This window comes from Amblyraja radiata, chromosome 13, assembly GCF_010909765.2.
Source record: "Amblyraja radiata isolate CabotCenter1 chromosome 13, sAmbRad1.1.pri, whole genome shotgun sequence".
NCBI classification, from domain to species: domain Eukaryota; kingdom Metazoa; phylum Chordata; class Chondrichthyes; order Rajiformes; family Rajidae; genus Amblyraja; species Amblyraja radiata.
The window spans coordinates 681061-700700 of record NC_045968.1 but is presented as its reverse complement, the minus strand read 5'-3'; the positions used below and the strand labels follow the sequence as shown (position 1 = coordinate 700700).

General features: G+C 46.6%; 1 protein-coding gene across 6 annotated transcripts in view; it reads left to right on the top strand.

Moving 5' to 3' along the window:
* Window positions 1-406: 406 nt before the first annotated feature.
* The window catches only part of gigyf2 (GRB10 interacting GYF protein 2), a 119135-nt gene continuing 99901 nt past the window's right edge, over window positions 407-19640 (top strand). For all 6 annotated transcript variants that reach the window (XM_033031040.1, XM_033031046.1, XM_033031043.1 and 3 more), the window contains exons 1-2: window positions 407-512; window positions 8714-8774. In XM_033031040.1, the coding sequence (XP_032886931.1) occupies window positions 8734-8774 (41 nt within the window). In that variant the 5' untranslated portion in view covers window positions 407-512; window positions 8714-8733. The remainder of the gene's footprint in view (window positions 513-8713; window positions 8775-19640) is intronic.

Below are 19640 nucleotides of genomic sequence, written 5' to 3'. Positions count from 1 at the left end.
GCGCCTCTGCAGAGAAGGAATGGGTGACATTTCGGGTCGAGACGCTTCAGTCTGAAGAAGGGTCTTGACCTGAAACGTCACCCATTCCTTCTCTCCAGAGATGCTGCCTGTCCAGCTGTGTCATTGCAGCATCTTGTGTCTACATTCTATTCATAGTGTATGGGCGCCACCATTATTTCCTATTTCAGTGACACAACCATGTTTGAGAGGTTATTGTGATTTTGTGAAAGTGCAATGCACTGTGAGTTGCCAGACCAAAGTGAGCCCAAAACCACACTTGGGCCAGGTTGGGGTAAAGAGAGCCTGGGCCAGGCATGGGAGGGCAGGGCAAGGCGCATGCGCGGTGCTGCCTGCCTGGCTGGGCGGGTGCGGGCCGATGTACATCCGGGGACGTGGAGTCGGGCACGCGGGTCACGTGACGACTATTATTCCGCCATCTTGTCGCCGAGGAGAGTAGAAACACAGCGAGCGCGGGCGGCTGCGATTATCCTTCCTGTTGGCGATTAGCGCAGGTAAAACACCGGGGCCGGGGACTGACAACCCCGCCGGAGCACAGCCTGCCTGCCTGCCCCCTCCCTCCCTCCCTCCCTCCCTCCCTCTCCCTGCCTCCCTCTCCCCCAGCAGCAGCAGCCCGCCCGCCAGCCTCGCTCTACCGCTCCCATCACGCTTCACCCGGCGGAGCTGTCCCAGCAGCTGCTCGCTCTCTCTCTCTCTCGGCCGGAGTGAGGGAGGGGAAAGAAGCCGACACCACAGCACATGGTGCAGCCGGACAGCCCGAGCGGGCAACCCCCCTCCTGCTCCTCAACCCTCTTCCCCCCTCAACCCTCTTCCCCCCCCTCCCACCCCGTCAATCATCCCACAACCCTCACCCACCCACCCCTCACCTCACCTACCCTCCCAACCCTATCCCCCCCCCCCCCCCAATCCCACACACACAAGATAGGCCCCTAAGCCGCGCCCTCGAGTAGGGAGAGCGATCCTCCCTGCCAAGCTGTCGCTTGCACCGCTGGCAGGAACGCGGCCTCCTGAAGCAGGCTTGCAAGAAGGTGCTTGCATCAGGCAGGAGGACGTGCTCCCTGATTACTCGGCGCTTGTCAATAAATAGGGGGCTGCCCTTGAACTGCGTTGAATTTCATACCCTCACTGATCAGGGTGAAGTTCTGCCTTAAATATCTAAGTGTTAATACAAATCTTAAGATATTCCCCGACTCCTAAAATATTCAAGATTTGTCGCATCGACTTTTAAATCTATCGTTTTGATCAGTGATCACGACAAGAAATAATCTGACACTGAACCATTACAGTATTTATGTTCTAAAATTTATGACCCTTTGTGGTTATGAATTGGCAGAGGGCAAGTGGTGCAGTAATGCTTTTGTTATGAAGTATGATTTCCTTATTTCAAATGAATTCCCAATTTATATTATTTTTAATTACAGTAAATCAGATTTCTGACAATTTGTTTTCTTTCAATAAACATTTTTAGCAATTGCACAATCAGAAATTTAAAAAATCTAAATTTAGATACATGTAACCCCTAATAGGTGTGTAATGATGTCACAGTGGTTTCCAGCCTCAACATTGCTGTCTATATTGATAGAAGAGTAATTCCAAGATGTGTATTTAAACATTATCATACATTAGTTGCACTTTTTATTGTTCCGGATTGTCATCATTTGTATTCCTGATTTGTAAAAGGATGTTGATTCCTGGAATTACTTATTCTTTCTTGGCAGTATAGTGTTGAATAAAACCATTTAGTGTGACTTCTGGGTATCTTTCATACATTCATGGTGTTGACACTATTTGGTGCACACTATAATAGTCTTTGTATAATTCAGTACAAACTATTGAGCCCTCCATCTCAATTGCTTTATATGTCCAAAGCTTAGTTTTGAAAATCATGGTTGTGTAAACAATTGTGATATGTTCTGTGACAGTTAAGAACTCATTCTCTGAATTTAGTTATCAGCAGTGCTCTAACAATATTGTACATTCAATGATAACTGAGTTTGGAATATATTTCTGTAATTCCATTGAGACCCTTTAATTCATTGTAAGTTTATTTATCTGCTGCTAAAGCTGTTATTTTCTGCATTTATTAGAAATGTATCACAGCCCCTGTATTTAGTTTAAAACCTGTGCAATAGAATGTCCGAAATTAATATAAAACAAAGCTTTTTTAATACAAGATTTGCAGGTGTGTTGCAGTTCCTTATTGCAATGCATTATTCTTTCATATGGGCGATGGCCTGGATAGGCAACTTTGCATATACAGCTTCTCCTTTCCCACTCTTTTTCCTCCCTCTCCCACCCCCTCAAAAGTTTGTATGAAGCAGTTGTGAATGGTGTTGTAGACAGTGTTTTCCATTCATTTTATTGTATTAAAATTGTACATTATCAGTATGTCAGCGGAGGCTATCTTTCATAAACTTAAAACATAAAAGCTGCAAATGGGTGTGTCTTTCTTGTTGACAGTTTCATGAATGATCACTGACTTTCTTTTTCCACAGATGCTGCCTGATCTGAGCATTTCCAGCATTTTGGTTTATTAAGATTTCCAAAATCTGCCTTTATAGCATTTTGAATCAATTGACACATTTTGTTACATTTGTTTTTCAAAGTCATAACTCTGTTTTGTTTTAACATCTGCTGCAATTAAAATGCTTCATATCTGAAAGCGTTGGCATGGTAGACATTAAATGTGGATGTGCTACATCAAATTTGAAGCAGTAAAATATGTATTGAGATTTTCTCCGTGGATTAGTAAACTGAAATTCCAGAGAAAAACAACTATTTAAAAGGCTGCATTTTTTTGGTTCCAGTTCATGTTTTTAACTTGACAGATATTTAACCATATAAATATTTATTGCATACATACAAAAAGTATACTAATTCCTATGAAAATCTTGATCAATGTCTTCATACATCTCCCTACAACACCCTATATTCCTGCACTGGTGTTTCTTGTCAGGCAAACTCACCTTTGGGCATAGTGGGGACAGAGAATGGTGGAGGCTGGAGTCAGTGATGGTAGGGGGAAGTGAGGCTGAAAATTGCTTTCCATTTTTTCATGTATTTTCTTGGCCTTGTAGTCAATACCATCTTGTTGGTAGACAAAAGTGCTGGAGAAACTCAGTGGGTGAGGCAGCATCTATTTCCTTCGCTCCATAGATGCTGCCTCACCCGCTGAGTTTCTCCAGCACTTTTGTCTACCTTCGATTTTCCAGCATCTGCAGATCCTTCTTAAATACCATCTTGTTCATTATTTTCTATGGATAATATATATTTTAGTATGCTGTTTAATATCCTATTCCTAGGTGAATAACTGTAAATTGCATTCCTTTATTCAATATTGAAAAGCACCATAAAGATTTAATTGATGATCTGATCTGGAGTTTTGTACTGGTGGTTGGGATGGGTATAATAAAAAAAAATAGTTCTTATAATTGAGAAGGTGGATTGAGGAAATGGGGGAAACACCCAAATCATTCCATGAAGGGACAGAACAAATAAAAATTGGGACACAAAGTGCCGTAGTAACTCAATGGGTCAGGCGGGATCCCTGGAGAACATGGATAGCGTGAAGAAGGTCTCGATATGAAACGTCACTTATTCATGTTTTTCAGAGATGCTGCCTGACCTGCTGAGCTGCTACACGCTTTGTGTATTTATTTTTGTAAATCGGCATTTGCAATTGTTTCTCCAAAATAAAAATTGGGAATCTCTGACAATTATGCCATTACACTTGAGGCATTGGTAACGTAGGATGTGTACCTGTTAAAAATATATACATACCAGCATTTGGCTCTTTTACAAGTCTTGGCCATGTAGGCCATTGTTCTCATCTAAATCTCGTCAAATTCTGCTCCTGAACATTACAGATGAAGCTGTTGCTTATTGACACCTCTGATTTTGGAGTCATTTTTGCACATTTTCCCTTTGGTTCACTGGAATCAATGCTCAAGTTTATTACGGAATCCTACACTTTTATTTTGCTATCACTATTTAGAGGGTAATCATGTTTTGTATCACAAATCAATTTAAGCTGTTGTGCAAGCCAGAAAATTTCTACATGATCCCCACATCTTAAAGGGTAAATTAGGTCAATTAAAAGCCACCAAGGTAATAAACATGAGATGAACCATTGGGAGCTCTTGCTCTTTACCAATTGTAATGACTCTGTACAGACTGATTTGTGCAGTTCATTGGTACTTTTGTGGATGCTACCATTTAAAAAAAATTTAGTAGTTGTATCCATTGGAATGAGGAAAATACATAGAGGCCACCATGATGGAATCTATGAATGATAGATTAAGCCAAAACATTGTACAAATAGGCAACATTTATGTAGATTTCTGCCAACCACGGTGTGGTTCTTTTGGCGGTATTTGTCTTTCATGGGATGTAGATATTGCTGGCAAGGCAGCATTCACTTGCTCCATGAAGGCCATTGTATATGGATGTTAAGGCTGGGCCCATCGGTGCTGGTCTGAAGGTACCAGTCACAGGATGGAAAAGCAAAAGACTGCAAATCTGAAATAACAAAGAGCTGGAATGAGGAACAATTGATGTTTCAAGTCGGTGGTTCTGATCAGAGATCAGCACCCTGAAATGTTAATCTTTTCTCTCTCTATAGATGCTGCCTAACTTGACTATTTGCAGAATTGCTTTTCTGTTAATATGGATGTTTGATTTTCTTAACTGAAAAATGTAAATGAACCTGATGGGATTTTAATAGCAATCCAACCTGCCAAATCCATTGGCATGATAGATTAAACTGTGTTGGTATCCTTGCCCAAGACAATACTCTCACCTTCAAGGCTTTGATCATGCTCAATGAGCTTTGGTAGATGGGCTGCATTGTCCAGACTTGGAAACAAGCATACTATTTGTAGGAAGAAATTTCCAGAAAAAAAGAGGAAATGCTTCTTGGATGTTCTCAGTTTCTTTGAACAAATGTAATATCCATAGCAATTTCTGGGAACTCCATGTAGCTACCTAACATGGAGTAGCAGTATCTTGGCGAACACTAAACCACTGAAGTTTCAATGACATCAGGACACTGAGGCTATGTATAAAAGTGGAAGGAATGCACAACCTCCCAGGCACCAACGTCTACCTTATTTGTCAAGCTCCACTTTCTCCGCCCAATACAGTTTGTGGATCCTCCAAAAGGCTCCTCAGCCACGTCAGAATTCAGAACCAGAGCAAAAGCAGATTATCTTTCAACCTGACGAATAATTATGTATACCATGATTTTATTTAAGATTTTTATTTAGCAATAAAGTAGAGATGGAAGGTAGACACAAAATGCTGCAGTAACTCAGCGGGACAGACAGCATCTCTGGAGAGGAATGGGCGACGTTTCGGGTCAAGACCCTTGTTCAGACTCAGTAGTACAGACAAGTAGAGATGGAATTTCAGTATATCTCCAGTCATGAGTCCAAGCCTTTTGATTGCCAGTCCAGTAGTATAGTCAAAATGATTATAATAGTGATGTAAGGCAAGTACCAACTCTGTCAAATAATGTGATAATTATTTTTTAATGTATTATTTTGCTAAATATGGTCTAATTTTTCACTGTTGTCACATTATAAATATCAGTTTAGTTTCCTATGATCTAGCCAGCAAGAATTTCATTGTTCTGTTTTGGAACATATGGCAATAAAACACTCTTGAACTTTTTTTCCTGCCAATATAACTTTTTTTCCTGCCATTTTCCTGTCAATATATTGTTTAGATATACAATTGTTACAAAATATATTGATTATAGTGTAGCAAAGTTTGGAGTCATGCATTTTGGTAGTAGGAATAAAGACGTAGATTATTTTCTAAATGGGGAGAGAATTCAGAAATCAGGTGCAAAGGGACTTGGGAGTGCTGGTGCAGGATTTTCAAAAAGTTAATCTGCAAGTCGTGTTGGTAGTAAAGAAAGCAAATACAATACGAGCATTTATTTCGAGAGGGCTTGTTTACAAAAACAGGTTTGTAATGCTGAAGCTCTTGAAGGCTGAATTTGGAATATTCTGAGCAATTTTGGGCTCCATATCTGAGGATGGATGCACTGGCTCTGGAGAGGATCCAGAGGAGGTTTACAAGAATAATCCCAGGAATGAGTAGGTTAACATATGATGAGTGTTTGACGGCGCTGGGCCTACACTCGCTGGAGTTGAGAGGAATGAGGGGGGGACCTCATTGAAACATGCAGAATAGTGAAAGACTTGGATAGAGTGCATGTGGAGAGGATGTTTCCACCAGTGGGAGAGTCGAGGACTAGAGGTCATAGCCCCATAGCCTCAGAATTAAAGGACATTATTTTAGGAAGGAGATGAGTAGGAATTTATTTGGGTCAGAGGGTGGTGAATCTGTGGAATTATTTGCCACAGAAGGCTGTAGAGGCAAAGCTAGTGGATATATTTAAGGCAGAGATAAATACAATCTTGATTAGTACAGGTTATTGGGAGAAGGCATGAGAATGGGGGTAGGAGTGAGAGATAGGAGTCAGCCATGATTGAATGGTGGAGTAGACTTGATGGGCCGAATAGCCTAATTCTGCTCCTATCACTTATGAACTTATGAATATGTACATTCATCACACTATTACACATTTAGATGCAACTTCCAAGATCCAAGTTTCAAAATGTAACTGTTTTTTCTACTTATGTGTCCCTTTAAAATCTGAATACCTGGCAAAACTATTAATCATCTGTCTTAATGTTCTTCTCCAGATGTTTCCTGATCTGGTTTGCACTAATCCAACATTAAACCTGTTTTTAATTCTTCCTCAACTTTCTCACTTGTCTTCCCCGCCCCCATTGCTACCACTTATCTACAGACCAGTGAGAACTTGCACACCCTACCAACCTGCCCAAAATTGACCGTCATACCTGATTTTCCTGATCACCAATGATCAGGGGCTTGCTATTGATGCAAGTCAGACCACAGTTGGAAATAAAAGAATCAAACTGGGTGTAGCTTACTTTCTGAATGTATGAAGCTTAACGTTATCTTGTTGGTTCAAGGCAGAAGTGTGATGGGATGTCTATGTTTTTTGTCTAATAGGCTACAAGTAAAAATATTCAAAAATTATTTCTAGGCGAGGAGCACATGTCTCAAATTGTGAGGTAAAATATTTAACTACAGCATCTCGGATATTGCTTAAACTCTGCACATTGGCTCAGTCTGGCATTGCATGGGTGAAGTGTTGGAGCTTGAGCAGGGTGATACAGCCCCCACACAATTTGTTCGGGGTAGATGAGAACTCTTAAGAATAAGCAAAGTGCATTGATCATGCATACTAAATTTTAGTTTTATCTGAGTAAAAGTAAGTGAATTTAGTTGAACTGATTAAGTATTATTGAAGGTAGACAAAAATGCTGTGGAAAGTCAGCAGGTGAGGCAGCATCTATGGAGCGAAGGAAATAGGCAATGTTTTGGGACGAGACCCTTCTTCAGACTGATGTGAGGGTGGTGGGGGGGGAGAAAGGAAGATGCGGAGACGGGCTGAGGGAGAGCTGAGAATGGGGAGGAGAAAGCAGGGACTAATTATTGAAGAGTTCATTTGGAGAAACAATAGTATTTACAAAATTGAATGTTGTCAACTAAAGGCATTGAAGGCCATTGAGACTGCTAATTGGTCATTTTGGCAAGCAAAAAATAGTTATCCAGTAGTTTAGATAATGCAATTTCATGAAATCTCAGCAAACCACTGGAATGCATACAGTAGCATAAAACACCGAAGCAACAGAAACCTGACTTGTATTTGTTGCAACAGTTTTTTTTTCAGTTCTCTCAGAATGTTGGTTGCTTTGTATTGTCTTCATGTTCATCTACAATCTATTTTGCTTAACATTATGAACAATTTGATATTTTTTATTGATTATGTCATCTGTTCATTAGAGTCAATTTCTTTGGCCTCTCCCTCTTTGTTCCTTGCAGAGCGGTAACAACAGCAGCATTCTGGCTGCCTTTTTAATGGTTTCCTTATTGCCAAGTCTTAATGGAAACACTCAATTTAAAATCCCATGTGGTATTGTAATAATAACTGCATGATTAGAAATTTCCACCTTTTTGGAGTCGCTCATTGAAACCTGTATAATATTATAACCACCAGTTAGACTTTCTTAGGTTAGTGAAATTAATTTACATGAACACCAAATGGAAATAAGTTGGCTTTTGGGTAGTTCTGTGATGAATGGATATTTTGAAATTGAATCTGATTTCTTTGTAGGATACCATTACTTTCTTCACCTGCAAGATCTTGTCACTCATCTAATTTTCCTTTCGGATTTACAGCATTTACATAACCACGGTTCTTGTAATCCACTAACTAAACTTTGAAGTGGTTGTCGATTCTACTGCTGTTTTTGTAAACATTTGCCAAATTCTGTATGTTTACTTTAGTAAAAGTTCTGAATTATTTGAAGAAAGGGTTTAGAGGAAGTACTAGTCAAGATATCTGTAAAGTTACCTACCCTTCAATAATATGATCTTATTGCACACCAGCAGGTAGAAAAACTTTGATGTTTTGAATTAAACCAAACCAATCAATAATGCTGCACACCTTATTTACATTGTAGTAATGAACTTGTGGGGATTCTGGCACTCCTAGATCTTAAAATTGTCATTGGGTAAATAAAGTTGCTGTATTTCCTGAATATATTTTAACAATTTAACATTCCTTAAATTACTTTTATCTTTATTTCTACAGTGAATTGAGTGACAGCAGAAATGGCAGCAGAAACACAGACACTTAACTTTGGGCCTGAATGGTGAGAGATCTTTCATTAATTTATTGTTAGCTAATATTACTGCTTATTTTTGATGATAGAAACTTTAATCTGGCAAAATGGTCTTAAAGGACAATTTCCTTTGTGTAGTGAAATACATTAGATTTTTCAACCGTAAAATGTTCACTTTGAGAACATTAAGTAAAAGTATTCAACATGCAGCAGAATTTGTCTAGATTGGAGATTCAAGACTGCAGATACTGGAATCTTTAGCATGAAACAAACTGCTGGGGGAATTCCTCCAACTTCATCTACTGTATCCGCTGTTCCAGGTGTGAACTACTGTATATCAGCAAGACCGAGCGCAGGCTCGACGATCGTTTTGCTGAACACCTCCGCTCAGTCCGCCTAAACCTACCTGATCTCCCGGTTGCTCAACACTTTAATTCCCCCCTCCCATTCGCACACTGACCTTTCCGTCCTGGGCCTCCTCCTTTGTCAGAGTGAGGCCCAGCGCAAATTGGAGGAACAGCACCTCATATTTCGCTTGGGCTGCTTACACCCCAGCGGTATGAACATTGACTTCTCCAACTTCAAGTAAACCATGCATTCCCTCTCTCTCTATCCTCTCTCCCTTCCCAGTTCTCCGACCGGCCTTACTGTCTCTGACAACATTTAATCTCTGTTTGCTTTGTTGTTACCTTCTCCCAACTATCAATGATCAATTCTACAATTTCCTTGATCCTCATTCCCTTTGTCCTATTTTCAAACCTTGCACTTCCTTATCTATACACTTCCTTATCTATGTACCGCACACTCCCATTACATCAGTTTGAAGAAGAGTCTCGACCTGAAATGTCACCCATTCCTTCTCTTTAATGATGGTGCCTGCCCTGCTGAGTTACTTCAGCATATTGTGTCTATCCATACTAAATTTGGTGTCCATTTTTGAAATGTTATATCAATAGTCTGCTTTAAGAAATGTGTACCGTTGTTGAGGTGCTTAAGATGGGTTACTGAAGTTACATTTCCTTTGTTCTTTCAATGCAGCTTTTCATAGCTGGCCTTACTCTCCGTTCTGTAAACTTGAAGTCATCAAAAACTGTCTTTCTTCTAACGTATCATCTAGCTCACCCACCATCCCTTGCTTTCAATTATCAATATATCAATTTTATAATTCTCATCTTTGTTCTTAAATCATCCTGTAACTGTGCCTCCCTCAATCTTCTGATCTCTCTCAGGATCATAACCAAGTGCCAAATTTGCACTTTACCAGTGTTGGCCTGTTTTAATTGCACGACTTGATCGCCACATCTTCTGAGATATTGTAAGCCTTTGAATTTCCTCTCCTACATTTCTTGCCTCCTCAGCACTTGTTTAGCATAAGTTGTTCCTTAAAACACATCTTGGAGTGTTCTACATTGAAATAAGTCATGTGGCCTGTCTCGTCCGTGCTGACCAAGTTGCCAAACTGAGCTAGTCCCACTTGCCTGCCCTTGACCCATATCCCTTCAAACCATCCCTAGTTTAGTTTATTATAGTCACATGTATTGAGGTACTGTGAGAAGCTTTTGTTTGCATGTTATCCAATCAAAGGAAAAACTATACATGATTATAATCAAGCCGTCCATTGTGTACAGATAAAGGGTATAACATTTAGTGCAAGATTTAACATTGGAGATTAACATTAAAGATAGTGCAAAGATCTCCAATGGTGTAGATGGGAGGTGAGGACCGCACACTAGCTGATGAGAGGATCGTTCAGTTGCCAAATAACAGCAACTGTCCCTGAATCTCGAGGCATTGTTTTCAAACATCTGTACCTCTTGCCTGATGGGAGAGGGGAGAAGAGGTAGTGATCGGGGTGAGACTGGTCCTTAATTATGCTGGTGGCATTGTGCAAAGTGTAGATGGAGACAATGGAAGGGAGGTTGGTTTGCATGATAGTCTGGGCTATGTCCACAATTCTCTGTAATTTCTTGCGTTCTTGGATGGAGCTGTTGCCAAACTAGGACGTGATGCTCCCCGATAAAATATTTTCCACGACGCATCTATTGAAGTTGGCGAGGGTTGTAGGGGACATGCCAAATCTAAGCCTTCAAAGGAAGTAGAGGCATTGGTGTGCTTTCTTGGTCATAGCTTCGAGGTGGCATCTGTTTAGGGAGAGGGGAGAGGGCAGAGGGAGAGGGGGCAGAGAGAGAGGGCGAGGGCAGAAGGCGAGGGCGATAGAGAGAGAGAGGGCAGAGAGAGAGGGCAGAGAGAGAGACAGAGGAGAGAGCAAGAGAAGGGCAGAGAGAGAGAGAGACAGAGACAGAGAGGGGGCAGAGCCCTCACTCCAGCTCCAGGCTCTGCTCCAGGCCCAGTCGCCGGGCTCTGCCCGCGGCAGCAGCCTCCCCACCAGGCGGCAGGCGGTGGTCTCGAGCGAGGCTGCAGGCGGACGGGCGTCGACCCGAGGACTCCGAGCGAGGCAGCGGGCGGGTGTCGATCCGAGGACCGCGAGTTCGGCCGCCACAGTCTCCAGTCCAGGGCCCGTCTTCATCTCTGGGCTCGACCTTTCTTCCACCGGTGGCGTCGTTTAAATAACCGGGGAGGGGGGAATCTTCTTGTACTTGTTCTACTTCTTCTTGTTCGTGTTCTTCTTCTTCTTCTTCTTCTTGCATATGGCGTCACTTGAAGCGCGTGGTAGATTCTGTATGTGAGACGGCGCCGAGTGGACCCATTGGGACGTCATCAGCAAAAGCTCGTCGCTTAAATTCAAAGTCTTTTGATATTTTTTAAATTTTTCAGTAATGTCGAGAAATAAAGCATGAAATGTTCAGATAAGGTGATTTTGGACTCGACGGGAAAAATGTCAACTGGAATATGTAAAAAAAAATTTTCGCGAAGATGTAACATACACATACAAGTTCAGAGTTTTAGAGATATATATATATATATATATATACACAAGTGGGTCCCGTTGGATCCCATCCCCTCAACGCGCAGTTGCGGGGGGGGGGGGGGGCAGCGGCGTCACACACAGACTAACCACTCCCCACTGTCACACACACTGACCATCCCTAACTGTCACACACAAACCACCCCTCTTGATATTATATTAATATTATTTATTCGCTCCTTTTACTCCAACTTGCAGGCGCCGCTAGAGTGGGAGAGGGGTCGTGAGGGGGGCAGAGAGGGGGCGAGGGAACCACTCACCCATAGGTCCCAATACTCACCACTCCCGAGGGCGGGGTGGCGGAGTGGGAGTGGTGGCGGAGTGGGAGGGGGGGGGGCAGAGAGGGAGAGGGGCAGAGACAGAGAGGGGCAGAGAGGGAGAGGGGGGGGCTCAGAGGGAGGGGGGTCAGAGAGGGAGACATGTTGGTTATTGTAGGATACAATCGCATTGGAGTGATTGCAAAGATTAATGAGGATATTTGGAGTGCTAGGAATTTGCAGACAGAGTTTGCGTCAGGCTGTAAAGCAAATGTCAGAGGCGGTAGTAGGTGGATTTGGTGGAGAAGAAATGGTGTCAGTTGGAGGCAGAAAGGAAATGTATGACATGCAGTATGTGTATTTCTTTGTAATTGTTTGCAAGTGTATCCCAGTCTTGTGCAAGGATGATATTTGTGATGTTACAAGCTTAATGATGGGCTAGGATTAGTGAAAGATATGATGCAGGTGTTTAGCATTTGTTAGAGTGAGCTAATTGGCTGCAGCTTCCTTTATTTAGTAGATAGTAGTACCATAGGTGGTGAGAGCAGGTTTTGAGGGGGGTTGTTCTGGACGCCAGAACCAACTGTTGAGCCGTCCCGACGCGTCGTGGTCCTAACTCAACGAAACACCAATGAAGGCAGGTGCCCACTTGATAGCCCCAATTATACTCTTGCATCTACAGGATTCTTTTTTTTTTAAAGAGCTAATTAATATGTTTGTAACTGTTTTTCTTTTACATATGGAGTCGTTTATTGTAAGTTGATGTTTTTAGTTAGATCAGGGGCCTATAAACCTTTCAGCATGAGGGACACATTATATATTTGGCACATCTTTGAGGGCCGTAGGAAAAAATAAAGGCAATACAGTGCTCTCACTATTTTTCTCTGTTGTCAGCCGGGCAACCTAGGCAGCTTTTTAGGTTGCCAAATGACAGTTTAGGTGGCCATTTAAGACTTGCTTGCATGACGCGTGCGATAATGTGCTCGGCCGAAGTGCGTAGTTACCAGTCGGAATAATGCTCAATGAAGCATTCACATATTATTTCTGCTTCAAATAAAGTCACAAACTAAACATTCACCAATCAGGACATGATATATACCACAATGACATGCAGCAAAATTATAATACAGTATCTCAACCACTTTTTACACGTTGCAATGAATGCAATTTCTATTATTTCTTTCCACTTCCAAACAAAAATGTGGTTGGATTATTGAGCATATGATTCACCTGTGTCAATAAATCCTGGTCCATGGTAACATATATGCTTAACCATGCACGCTACAGATTAATGCAAGCATGTTTTCTGTGAAGGACCGAAAATTATCATGACATGGCCATAGCATGGGTCGTTATTGTTATTGGTACATAAACACTTTCGTTCCCACATAATTTATCCACAACAAAATATGCAGGTTGCAAGGAAATTTCTAAAGGCATTTTATGATAATAGCTGTTAAAACTGACTATACCCATCTGACAGGTTAAACATTACACTAACTGACAAGAGATGGCCAAAGGACATAACTGCAGCAAACTTCCATACCCCGCAACACTGCTCTCTCTCCCCATCCCCACACTCGCAACAAGGGCAGAGTCCCCCTAGTCCTCACCTTTCACCCCACCAGCCGTCACATACAACAGATAATCCTACGTCATTTCCGCCACCTCCAACGTGACCCCACAACTCGCCACATCTTCCCATCTCCCCCAATGTCTGCCTTCCGCAAAGACCGCTCCCTCCGCAACTCCCTTGTCAATTCTTCCCTTCCCTCCCGTACCACCCCCTCCCCGGGCACTTTCCTTTGCAACCGCAAGAAATGCAACACCTGTCCCTTTACCTCCCCCCTCGACTCCATTCAAGGACCCAAGCAGTCGTTCCAGGTGCGACAGAGGTTCACCTGTATCTCCTCCAACCTCATCTACTGCATCCGCTGCTCTAGATGTCAGCTGATCTACATCGGTGAGACTAAGCGGAGGTTGGGCGATCGTTTCGCCGAACACCTCCGCTCGGTTCGCAAGAACCTACCTGACCTCCCGGTGGCTCAGCACTTCAATTCCCCCTCCCATTCCTAATCCGACCTCTCCTGGGTCTCCTCCATTGCCAGAGTGAGCAACACCGGAAATTGGAGGAACAGCACCTCATATTCCGCTTGGGGAGCCTGCATCCGTGAGCATGAACATTGAATTCTCCCAATTTTGTTAGCCCTTGATGTCTCCTCCCCTTCCTTAGCCCTCGAGCTGTCTCCTCCCATCCCCCAGCCCTCGGGCTCCTCCTCCTCCCTTTTTCCTTCCTACTCCCCGCCACCCCCTATCAGTCTGAAGAAGGGTTTCGGCCCGAAACGTTACCTATCTCCTTCGCTCCATAGATGCTGCTGCACCCGCTGAGTTTCTCCAGCATTTTTGTGTACCTAACTGCAGCAAATGTTCTTTTGGTAATATGTTTAAAGGTGTCAAAACGCCACATTACTGGCCATTCAGATTAGATGTAAGTGTTGTGAACAGCAATGAAGATACCCAGTTTGTACACACCAGATTTAATTTTTTTTATTGATAAACGCTGTTTCCACCATTCCCACTTCATAATTAACGTTAAAATTTCAACTGAAATATCTCCTGACCAAATTTGTGATGTATATGACCGACTGTAGAAGTAAATCCCTTCTTAATGATGTTGAAGCGGGCTCTTCTGTCTGTACATGCTTTGTTTGATGATGTTCTGACTGTGACTGTGACACATAATCCTCCGCCATTTCCGCCACCTCCAACGACAAAAAAAACCTGGACGATTTCCGACACTTCCCTACCATTCCTTGACCTCACCATCTCCATCGCAGGGGACAGACTCCTGACCGACATACATTACAAACCCACTGACTCACATGGCTATCTGGACTACACGTCTTCCCACCCTGCCCCCTGTAAAGACTCCATCCCCTACTCCCAATTCCTCCGCCTACGCCGCATCTGTTCCCAGGATGAGACATTTCATACCAGGGCATCGGAAATGTCCTCGTTCTTCAGGGAACGGGGATTCCCCTCCGCCACCATAGATGAGGCTCACACCAGGGTCTCATCCATACCCCGTAACACTGCTCTCTCTCCCCATCCCCGCACACGCAACAAGGGCAGAGTCCCTCTGGTCCTCACCTTTCACCCCACCAGCCGGCAAATACAACACATAATCCTCCGCCATTTCCGCCACCTCCAACGTGACCCCACCACTCGCCACATCTTCCCATCTCCCCCCATGTCTGCCTTCCGCAAGACCGCTCCCTCCGCAACTCCCTCGTCAATTCTTCCCTTCCCTCCCGCACCACCACCTCCCCGGGCACTTTCCGTTGCAACCGCAAGAAATGCAACACCTGTCCCTTCACCTCCCCCCTCGACTCCATTCAAGGTCCCAAGCAGTCGTTCCAGGTGCGACAAAGGTTCACCTGTATCTCCTCCAACCTCATCTACTGCATCCGCTGCTCTAGATGTCAGCTAATTTACATCGGTGAGACCAAGCGTAGGTTGGGCGACCGTTTCGCCGAACACCTCCGCTCAGTCCGCCTTAACCTACCTGACCTCCCGGTGGCTCAGCACTTCAACTCCCCCTCCCATTCCCAATCCGACCTCTCTGTCCTGGGTCTCCTCCATTGCCAGAGTGAGCAACAGCGGAAATTGGAGGAACAGCACCTCATATTCCGTCTGGGGTCCTTGCGCCCTTATGGCATCAACATTGAATTCCCCCAATTTGGCTAGCCTGTGCTGTCCCCTCCCCTTCCTTCACCCTCTAGCTGTCTCCTCCCCCCCTCCCATCCGCCCGCCCTCGGGCTCCTCCTCCTCCCTTTTTCCTTCTTTCTTTCCCCACCCCCCATCAGTCTGAAGAAGGGTTTCGGCCCGAAACGTCGCCTATTTCCTTCGCTCCATAGATGCTGCTGCACCCGCTGAGTTCCTCCAGCAATTTTGTGTACCTTCGATATTCCAGCATCTGCAGTTCCCTTTTGAACAGTTTGTCTACTCCACTGCGATATCTCTTCAAGGTATGCCTACTTTGAAGAAGTTTGAAGAAGTTCTCCTCCTCTCTCCGGAGACAGTTTCACAACCTCCTCTCTAACTGCACACCTTCTGTGATCCCCCCTGCCCTCCAACTGTACGACCATACCCTTACCCAGACTCGATACCACAGCCACATCTGCTTCCTCGGGTCCTGCCTGCGCCATCATCTCATACCCCTCGGCTTCCAGCTCCAGTTCCCTACCTCCCAGTTCGGACCCCAACCGGACCATCGGTACCGACTGGCCATCCACCGGCATACCCAGCAATTCTCCAACCGGGCACTGAGATCCACCCTGGTCGCGATGCGCCGGCACCAACAGGACCTCACATCGACACTCCCTGGACTTCAGGCCTCACTAACCCAGACCTGCAACGGACCCCAGCTGTATTTCATCCGCCGGAAGATCCACCTCTTAAATAAAAAATTCCTGGCCTACCTTAATTCCACCAAGGACCTTAAATTATCCCGACTCCAGGCCGCTCCCGACGCCTACACTCCGCGACTCGACCGCTCGCAGACTCCGGGCCCCAACCCTGGCCCGCATCGCCTGCCCGAGTCCCGCGACGCCATCTTGGCCTCGAGGAGCGACTTCCATACTCACCGGGACGCCGCCTTCACCGACCTCTACATCGATGCCGCCGCCGACCCTCACCTGCCTACCGATGACGCCCAGCCTCGCAGCTTCAACGGTAACTTGGACTCGCTCCCCCTCGCCGATTCCTCCGACATCGCCACCCGACCCCAACTACCCGACAACGCCGCCGGACCGGGGCTATCTCAACATGGCCGCCGCTACGCACCCGATTCATCTCGCCGCCGACCCGCCGACCATCCGCCCACCAGGACCACCCACGCATCGCCCGCGGACCCCGACTCAACCACCACTGGACTCCGACCATCGGGTCCGTTGACCCGCGCCGCTGGACTCCGACCATCGGGTCCGTTGACCCGCGCCACTCCACCCCCCTCCAGCAACCCACAGCCGTCGCCTTACCTGGAGCCTGGACTCTGCACTGGGCCTGCAGCCTTCACGCTGCTTACTCCCACTCTCCTCGATTTAATTCCACCGGGTCCTAGCGCCCGTCTGCCCAGCCGTGCTAACCTCAGTGGCTGCTCCACTGACCCTCCCCCATCCCCCCCCAACCATGTCACACCCGCTCTTCCCCACCCACCTTACAGCCCTCTCTCCCCCCCACCCCCTGACCACCCACCACCCCTCCAACACCCACAACCCCGTACCCAGTCTACCCACCTGCCTTCCTCTGGCCCCAACTCCCACCCCTGCCGGGTGTTCACCATCCCCCCCGACCTCCCCCTCTCCCCCACCCAACGGTCTGTCCTCAGCAGAGGTCTCACCTTTGTCCCCCTCCGTCCCCATCTCAATGAGTTCCGCGCCCACCATGACTTGGAGAGCTTCTACCGTCGTCTCCGCCTCACAGCGCACTTCCATGGGAAGGAGTCCTCGCCCCCTAATGATGACCCCTTTTCCCGTCTCCAACGCACCCCCTCCTCGTGGAACCCCCCTCAGAAAGTCCCGGCTCTGGAACTCTTCATTCAGAACTGCCGCCGCGACGTCAACCGCCTCAACTTCTCCACTCCCCTGTCTCACTCCAATCTTTCCCCCTCTGAACGCACTGCCATCGAATCTCTCCGCAAAAACCCAGACTGGGTCATCAAACCAGCCGACAAGGGAGGTGCCGTGGTAGTCTGGCGCGTCGATCTCTACAAAGCTGAGGCCACGCGCCAACTCTCGGACACCTCCTCCTACTTACCCTTGGACCATGACCCCACTGACGAGCACCAGGCCACCATTTCTAGCACCATCACCGACTTCATCAATTCCCACGCCCTACCTGACCAAGCCTCCAAACTCATCGTTCCCCAGCCCCGCACGGCCCGTTTTTACCTTCTCCCCAAAATCCACAAACCCGGCTCTCCCGGCAGACCCATTGTCTCTGCGTGTTCGTGCCCCACCGAACTCATCTCCACATACCTTGACTCCATCCTATCCCCCTTGGTCAAATCCCTCCCCACCTATGTTCTAGACACCTCAGACACTCTCCGCCGCCTCCACGCATTCCACTCTCTGGGCCCTCAACCCCTCATCTTCACCATGGATGTCCGGTCACTCTACACCTCCATCCCCCACCAGGATGGCCTCAGAGCCCTCCGGTTCTTCCTCGACCAGAGGAGCAACCTTTACCCAGCCACTGACACTCTCCTCCGCTTAGCGGAGTTGGTCCTCACCCTCAATAACTTTACATTTGACTCCTCCCATTTCCTCCAAACACAAGGCGTAGCTATGGGCACACGCATGGGCCCCAGCTACGCCTGCCTCTTTGTCGGGCACGTTGAACAATCCTTGTTCGATGCGTACCAGGGCCCCATCCCCGACCTCTACCTCCGCTACATTGACGACTGCTTTGGTGCCACCTCCTGCACCCACACACAACTGACTGACTTCATCCACTTCACCACCAACTTCCATCCGGCACTCCAATACACCTGGACGATTTCCGACACTTCCCTACCATTCCTTGACCTCACCATCTCCATCGCAGGGGACAGACTCCTGACCGACATACATTACAAACCCACTGACTCACATGGCTATCTGGACTACACGTCTTCCCACCCTGCCCCCTGTAAAGACTCCATCCCCTACTCCCAATTCCTCCGCCTACGCCGCATCTGTTCCCAGGATGAGACATTTCATACCAGGGCATCGGAAATGTCCTCGTTCTTCAGGGAACGGGGATTCCCCTCCGCCACCATAGATGAGGCTCACACCAGGGTCTCATCCATACCCCGTAACACTGCTCTCTCTCCCCATCCCCGCACACGCAACAAGGGCAGAGTCCCTCTGGTCCTCACCTTTCACCCCACCAGCCGGCAAATACAACACATAATCCTCCGCCATTTCCGCCACCTCCAACGTGACCCCACCACTCGCCACATCTTCCCATCTCCCCCCATGTCTGCCTTCCGCAAAGACCGCTCCCTCCGCAACTCCCTCGTCAATTCTTCCCTTCCCTCCCGCACCACCCCCTCCCCGGGCACTTTCCGTTGCAACCGCAAGAAATGCAACACCTGTCCCTTCACCTCCCCCCTCGACTCCATTCAAGGTCCCAAGCAGTCGTTCCAGGTGCGACAAAGGTTCACCTGTATCTCCTCCAACCTCATCTACTGCATCCGCTGCTCTAGATGTCAGCTAATTTACATCGGTGAGACCAAGCGTAGGTTGGGCGACCGTTTCGCCGAACACCTCCGCTCAGTCCGCCTTAACCTACCTGACCTCCCGGTGGCTCAGCACTTCAACTCCCCCTCCCATTCCCAATCCGACCTCTCTGTCCTGGGTCTCCTCCATTGCCAGAGTGAGCAACAGCGGAAATTGGAGGAACAGCACCTCATATTCCGTCTGGGGTCCTTGCGCCCTTATGGCATCAACATTGAATTCCCCCAATTTGGCTAGCCTGTGCTGTCCCCTCCCCTTCCTTCACCCTCTAGCTGTCTCCTCCCACCCTCCCATCCGCCCGCCCTCGGGCTCCTCCTCCTCCCTTTTTCCTTCTTTCTTTCCCCACCCCCCATCAGTCTGAAGAAGGGTTTCGGCCCGAAACGTCGCCTATTTCCTTCGCTCCATAGATGCTGCTGCACCCGCTGAGTTCCTC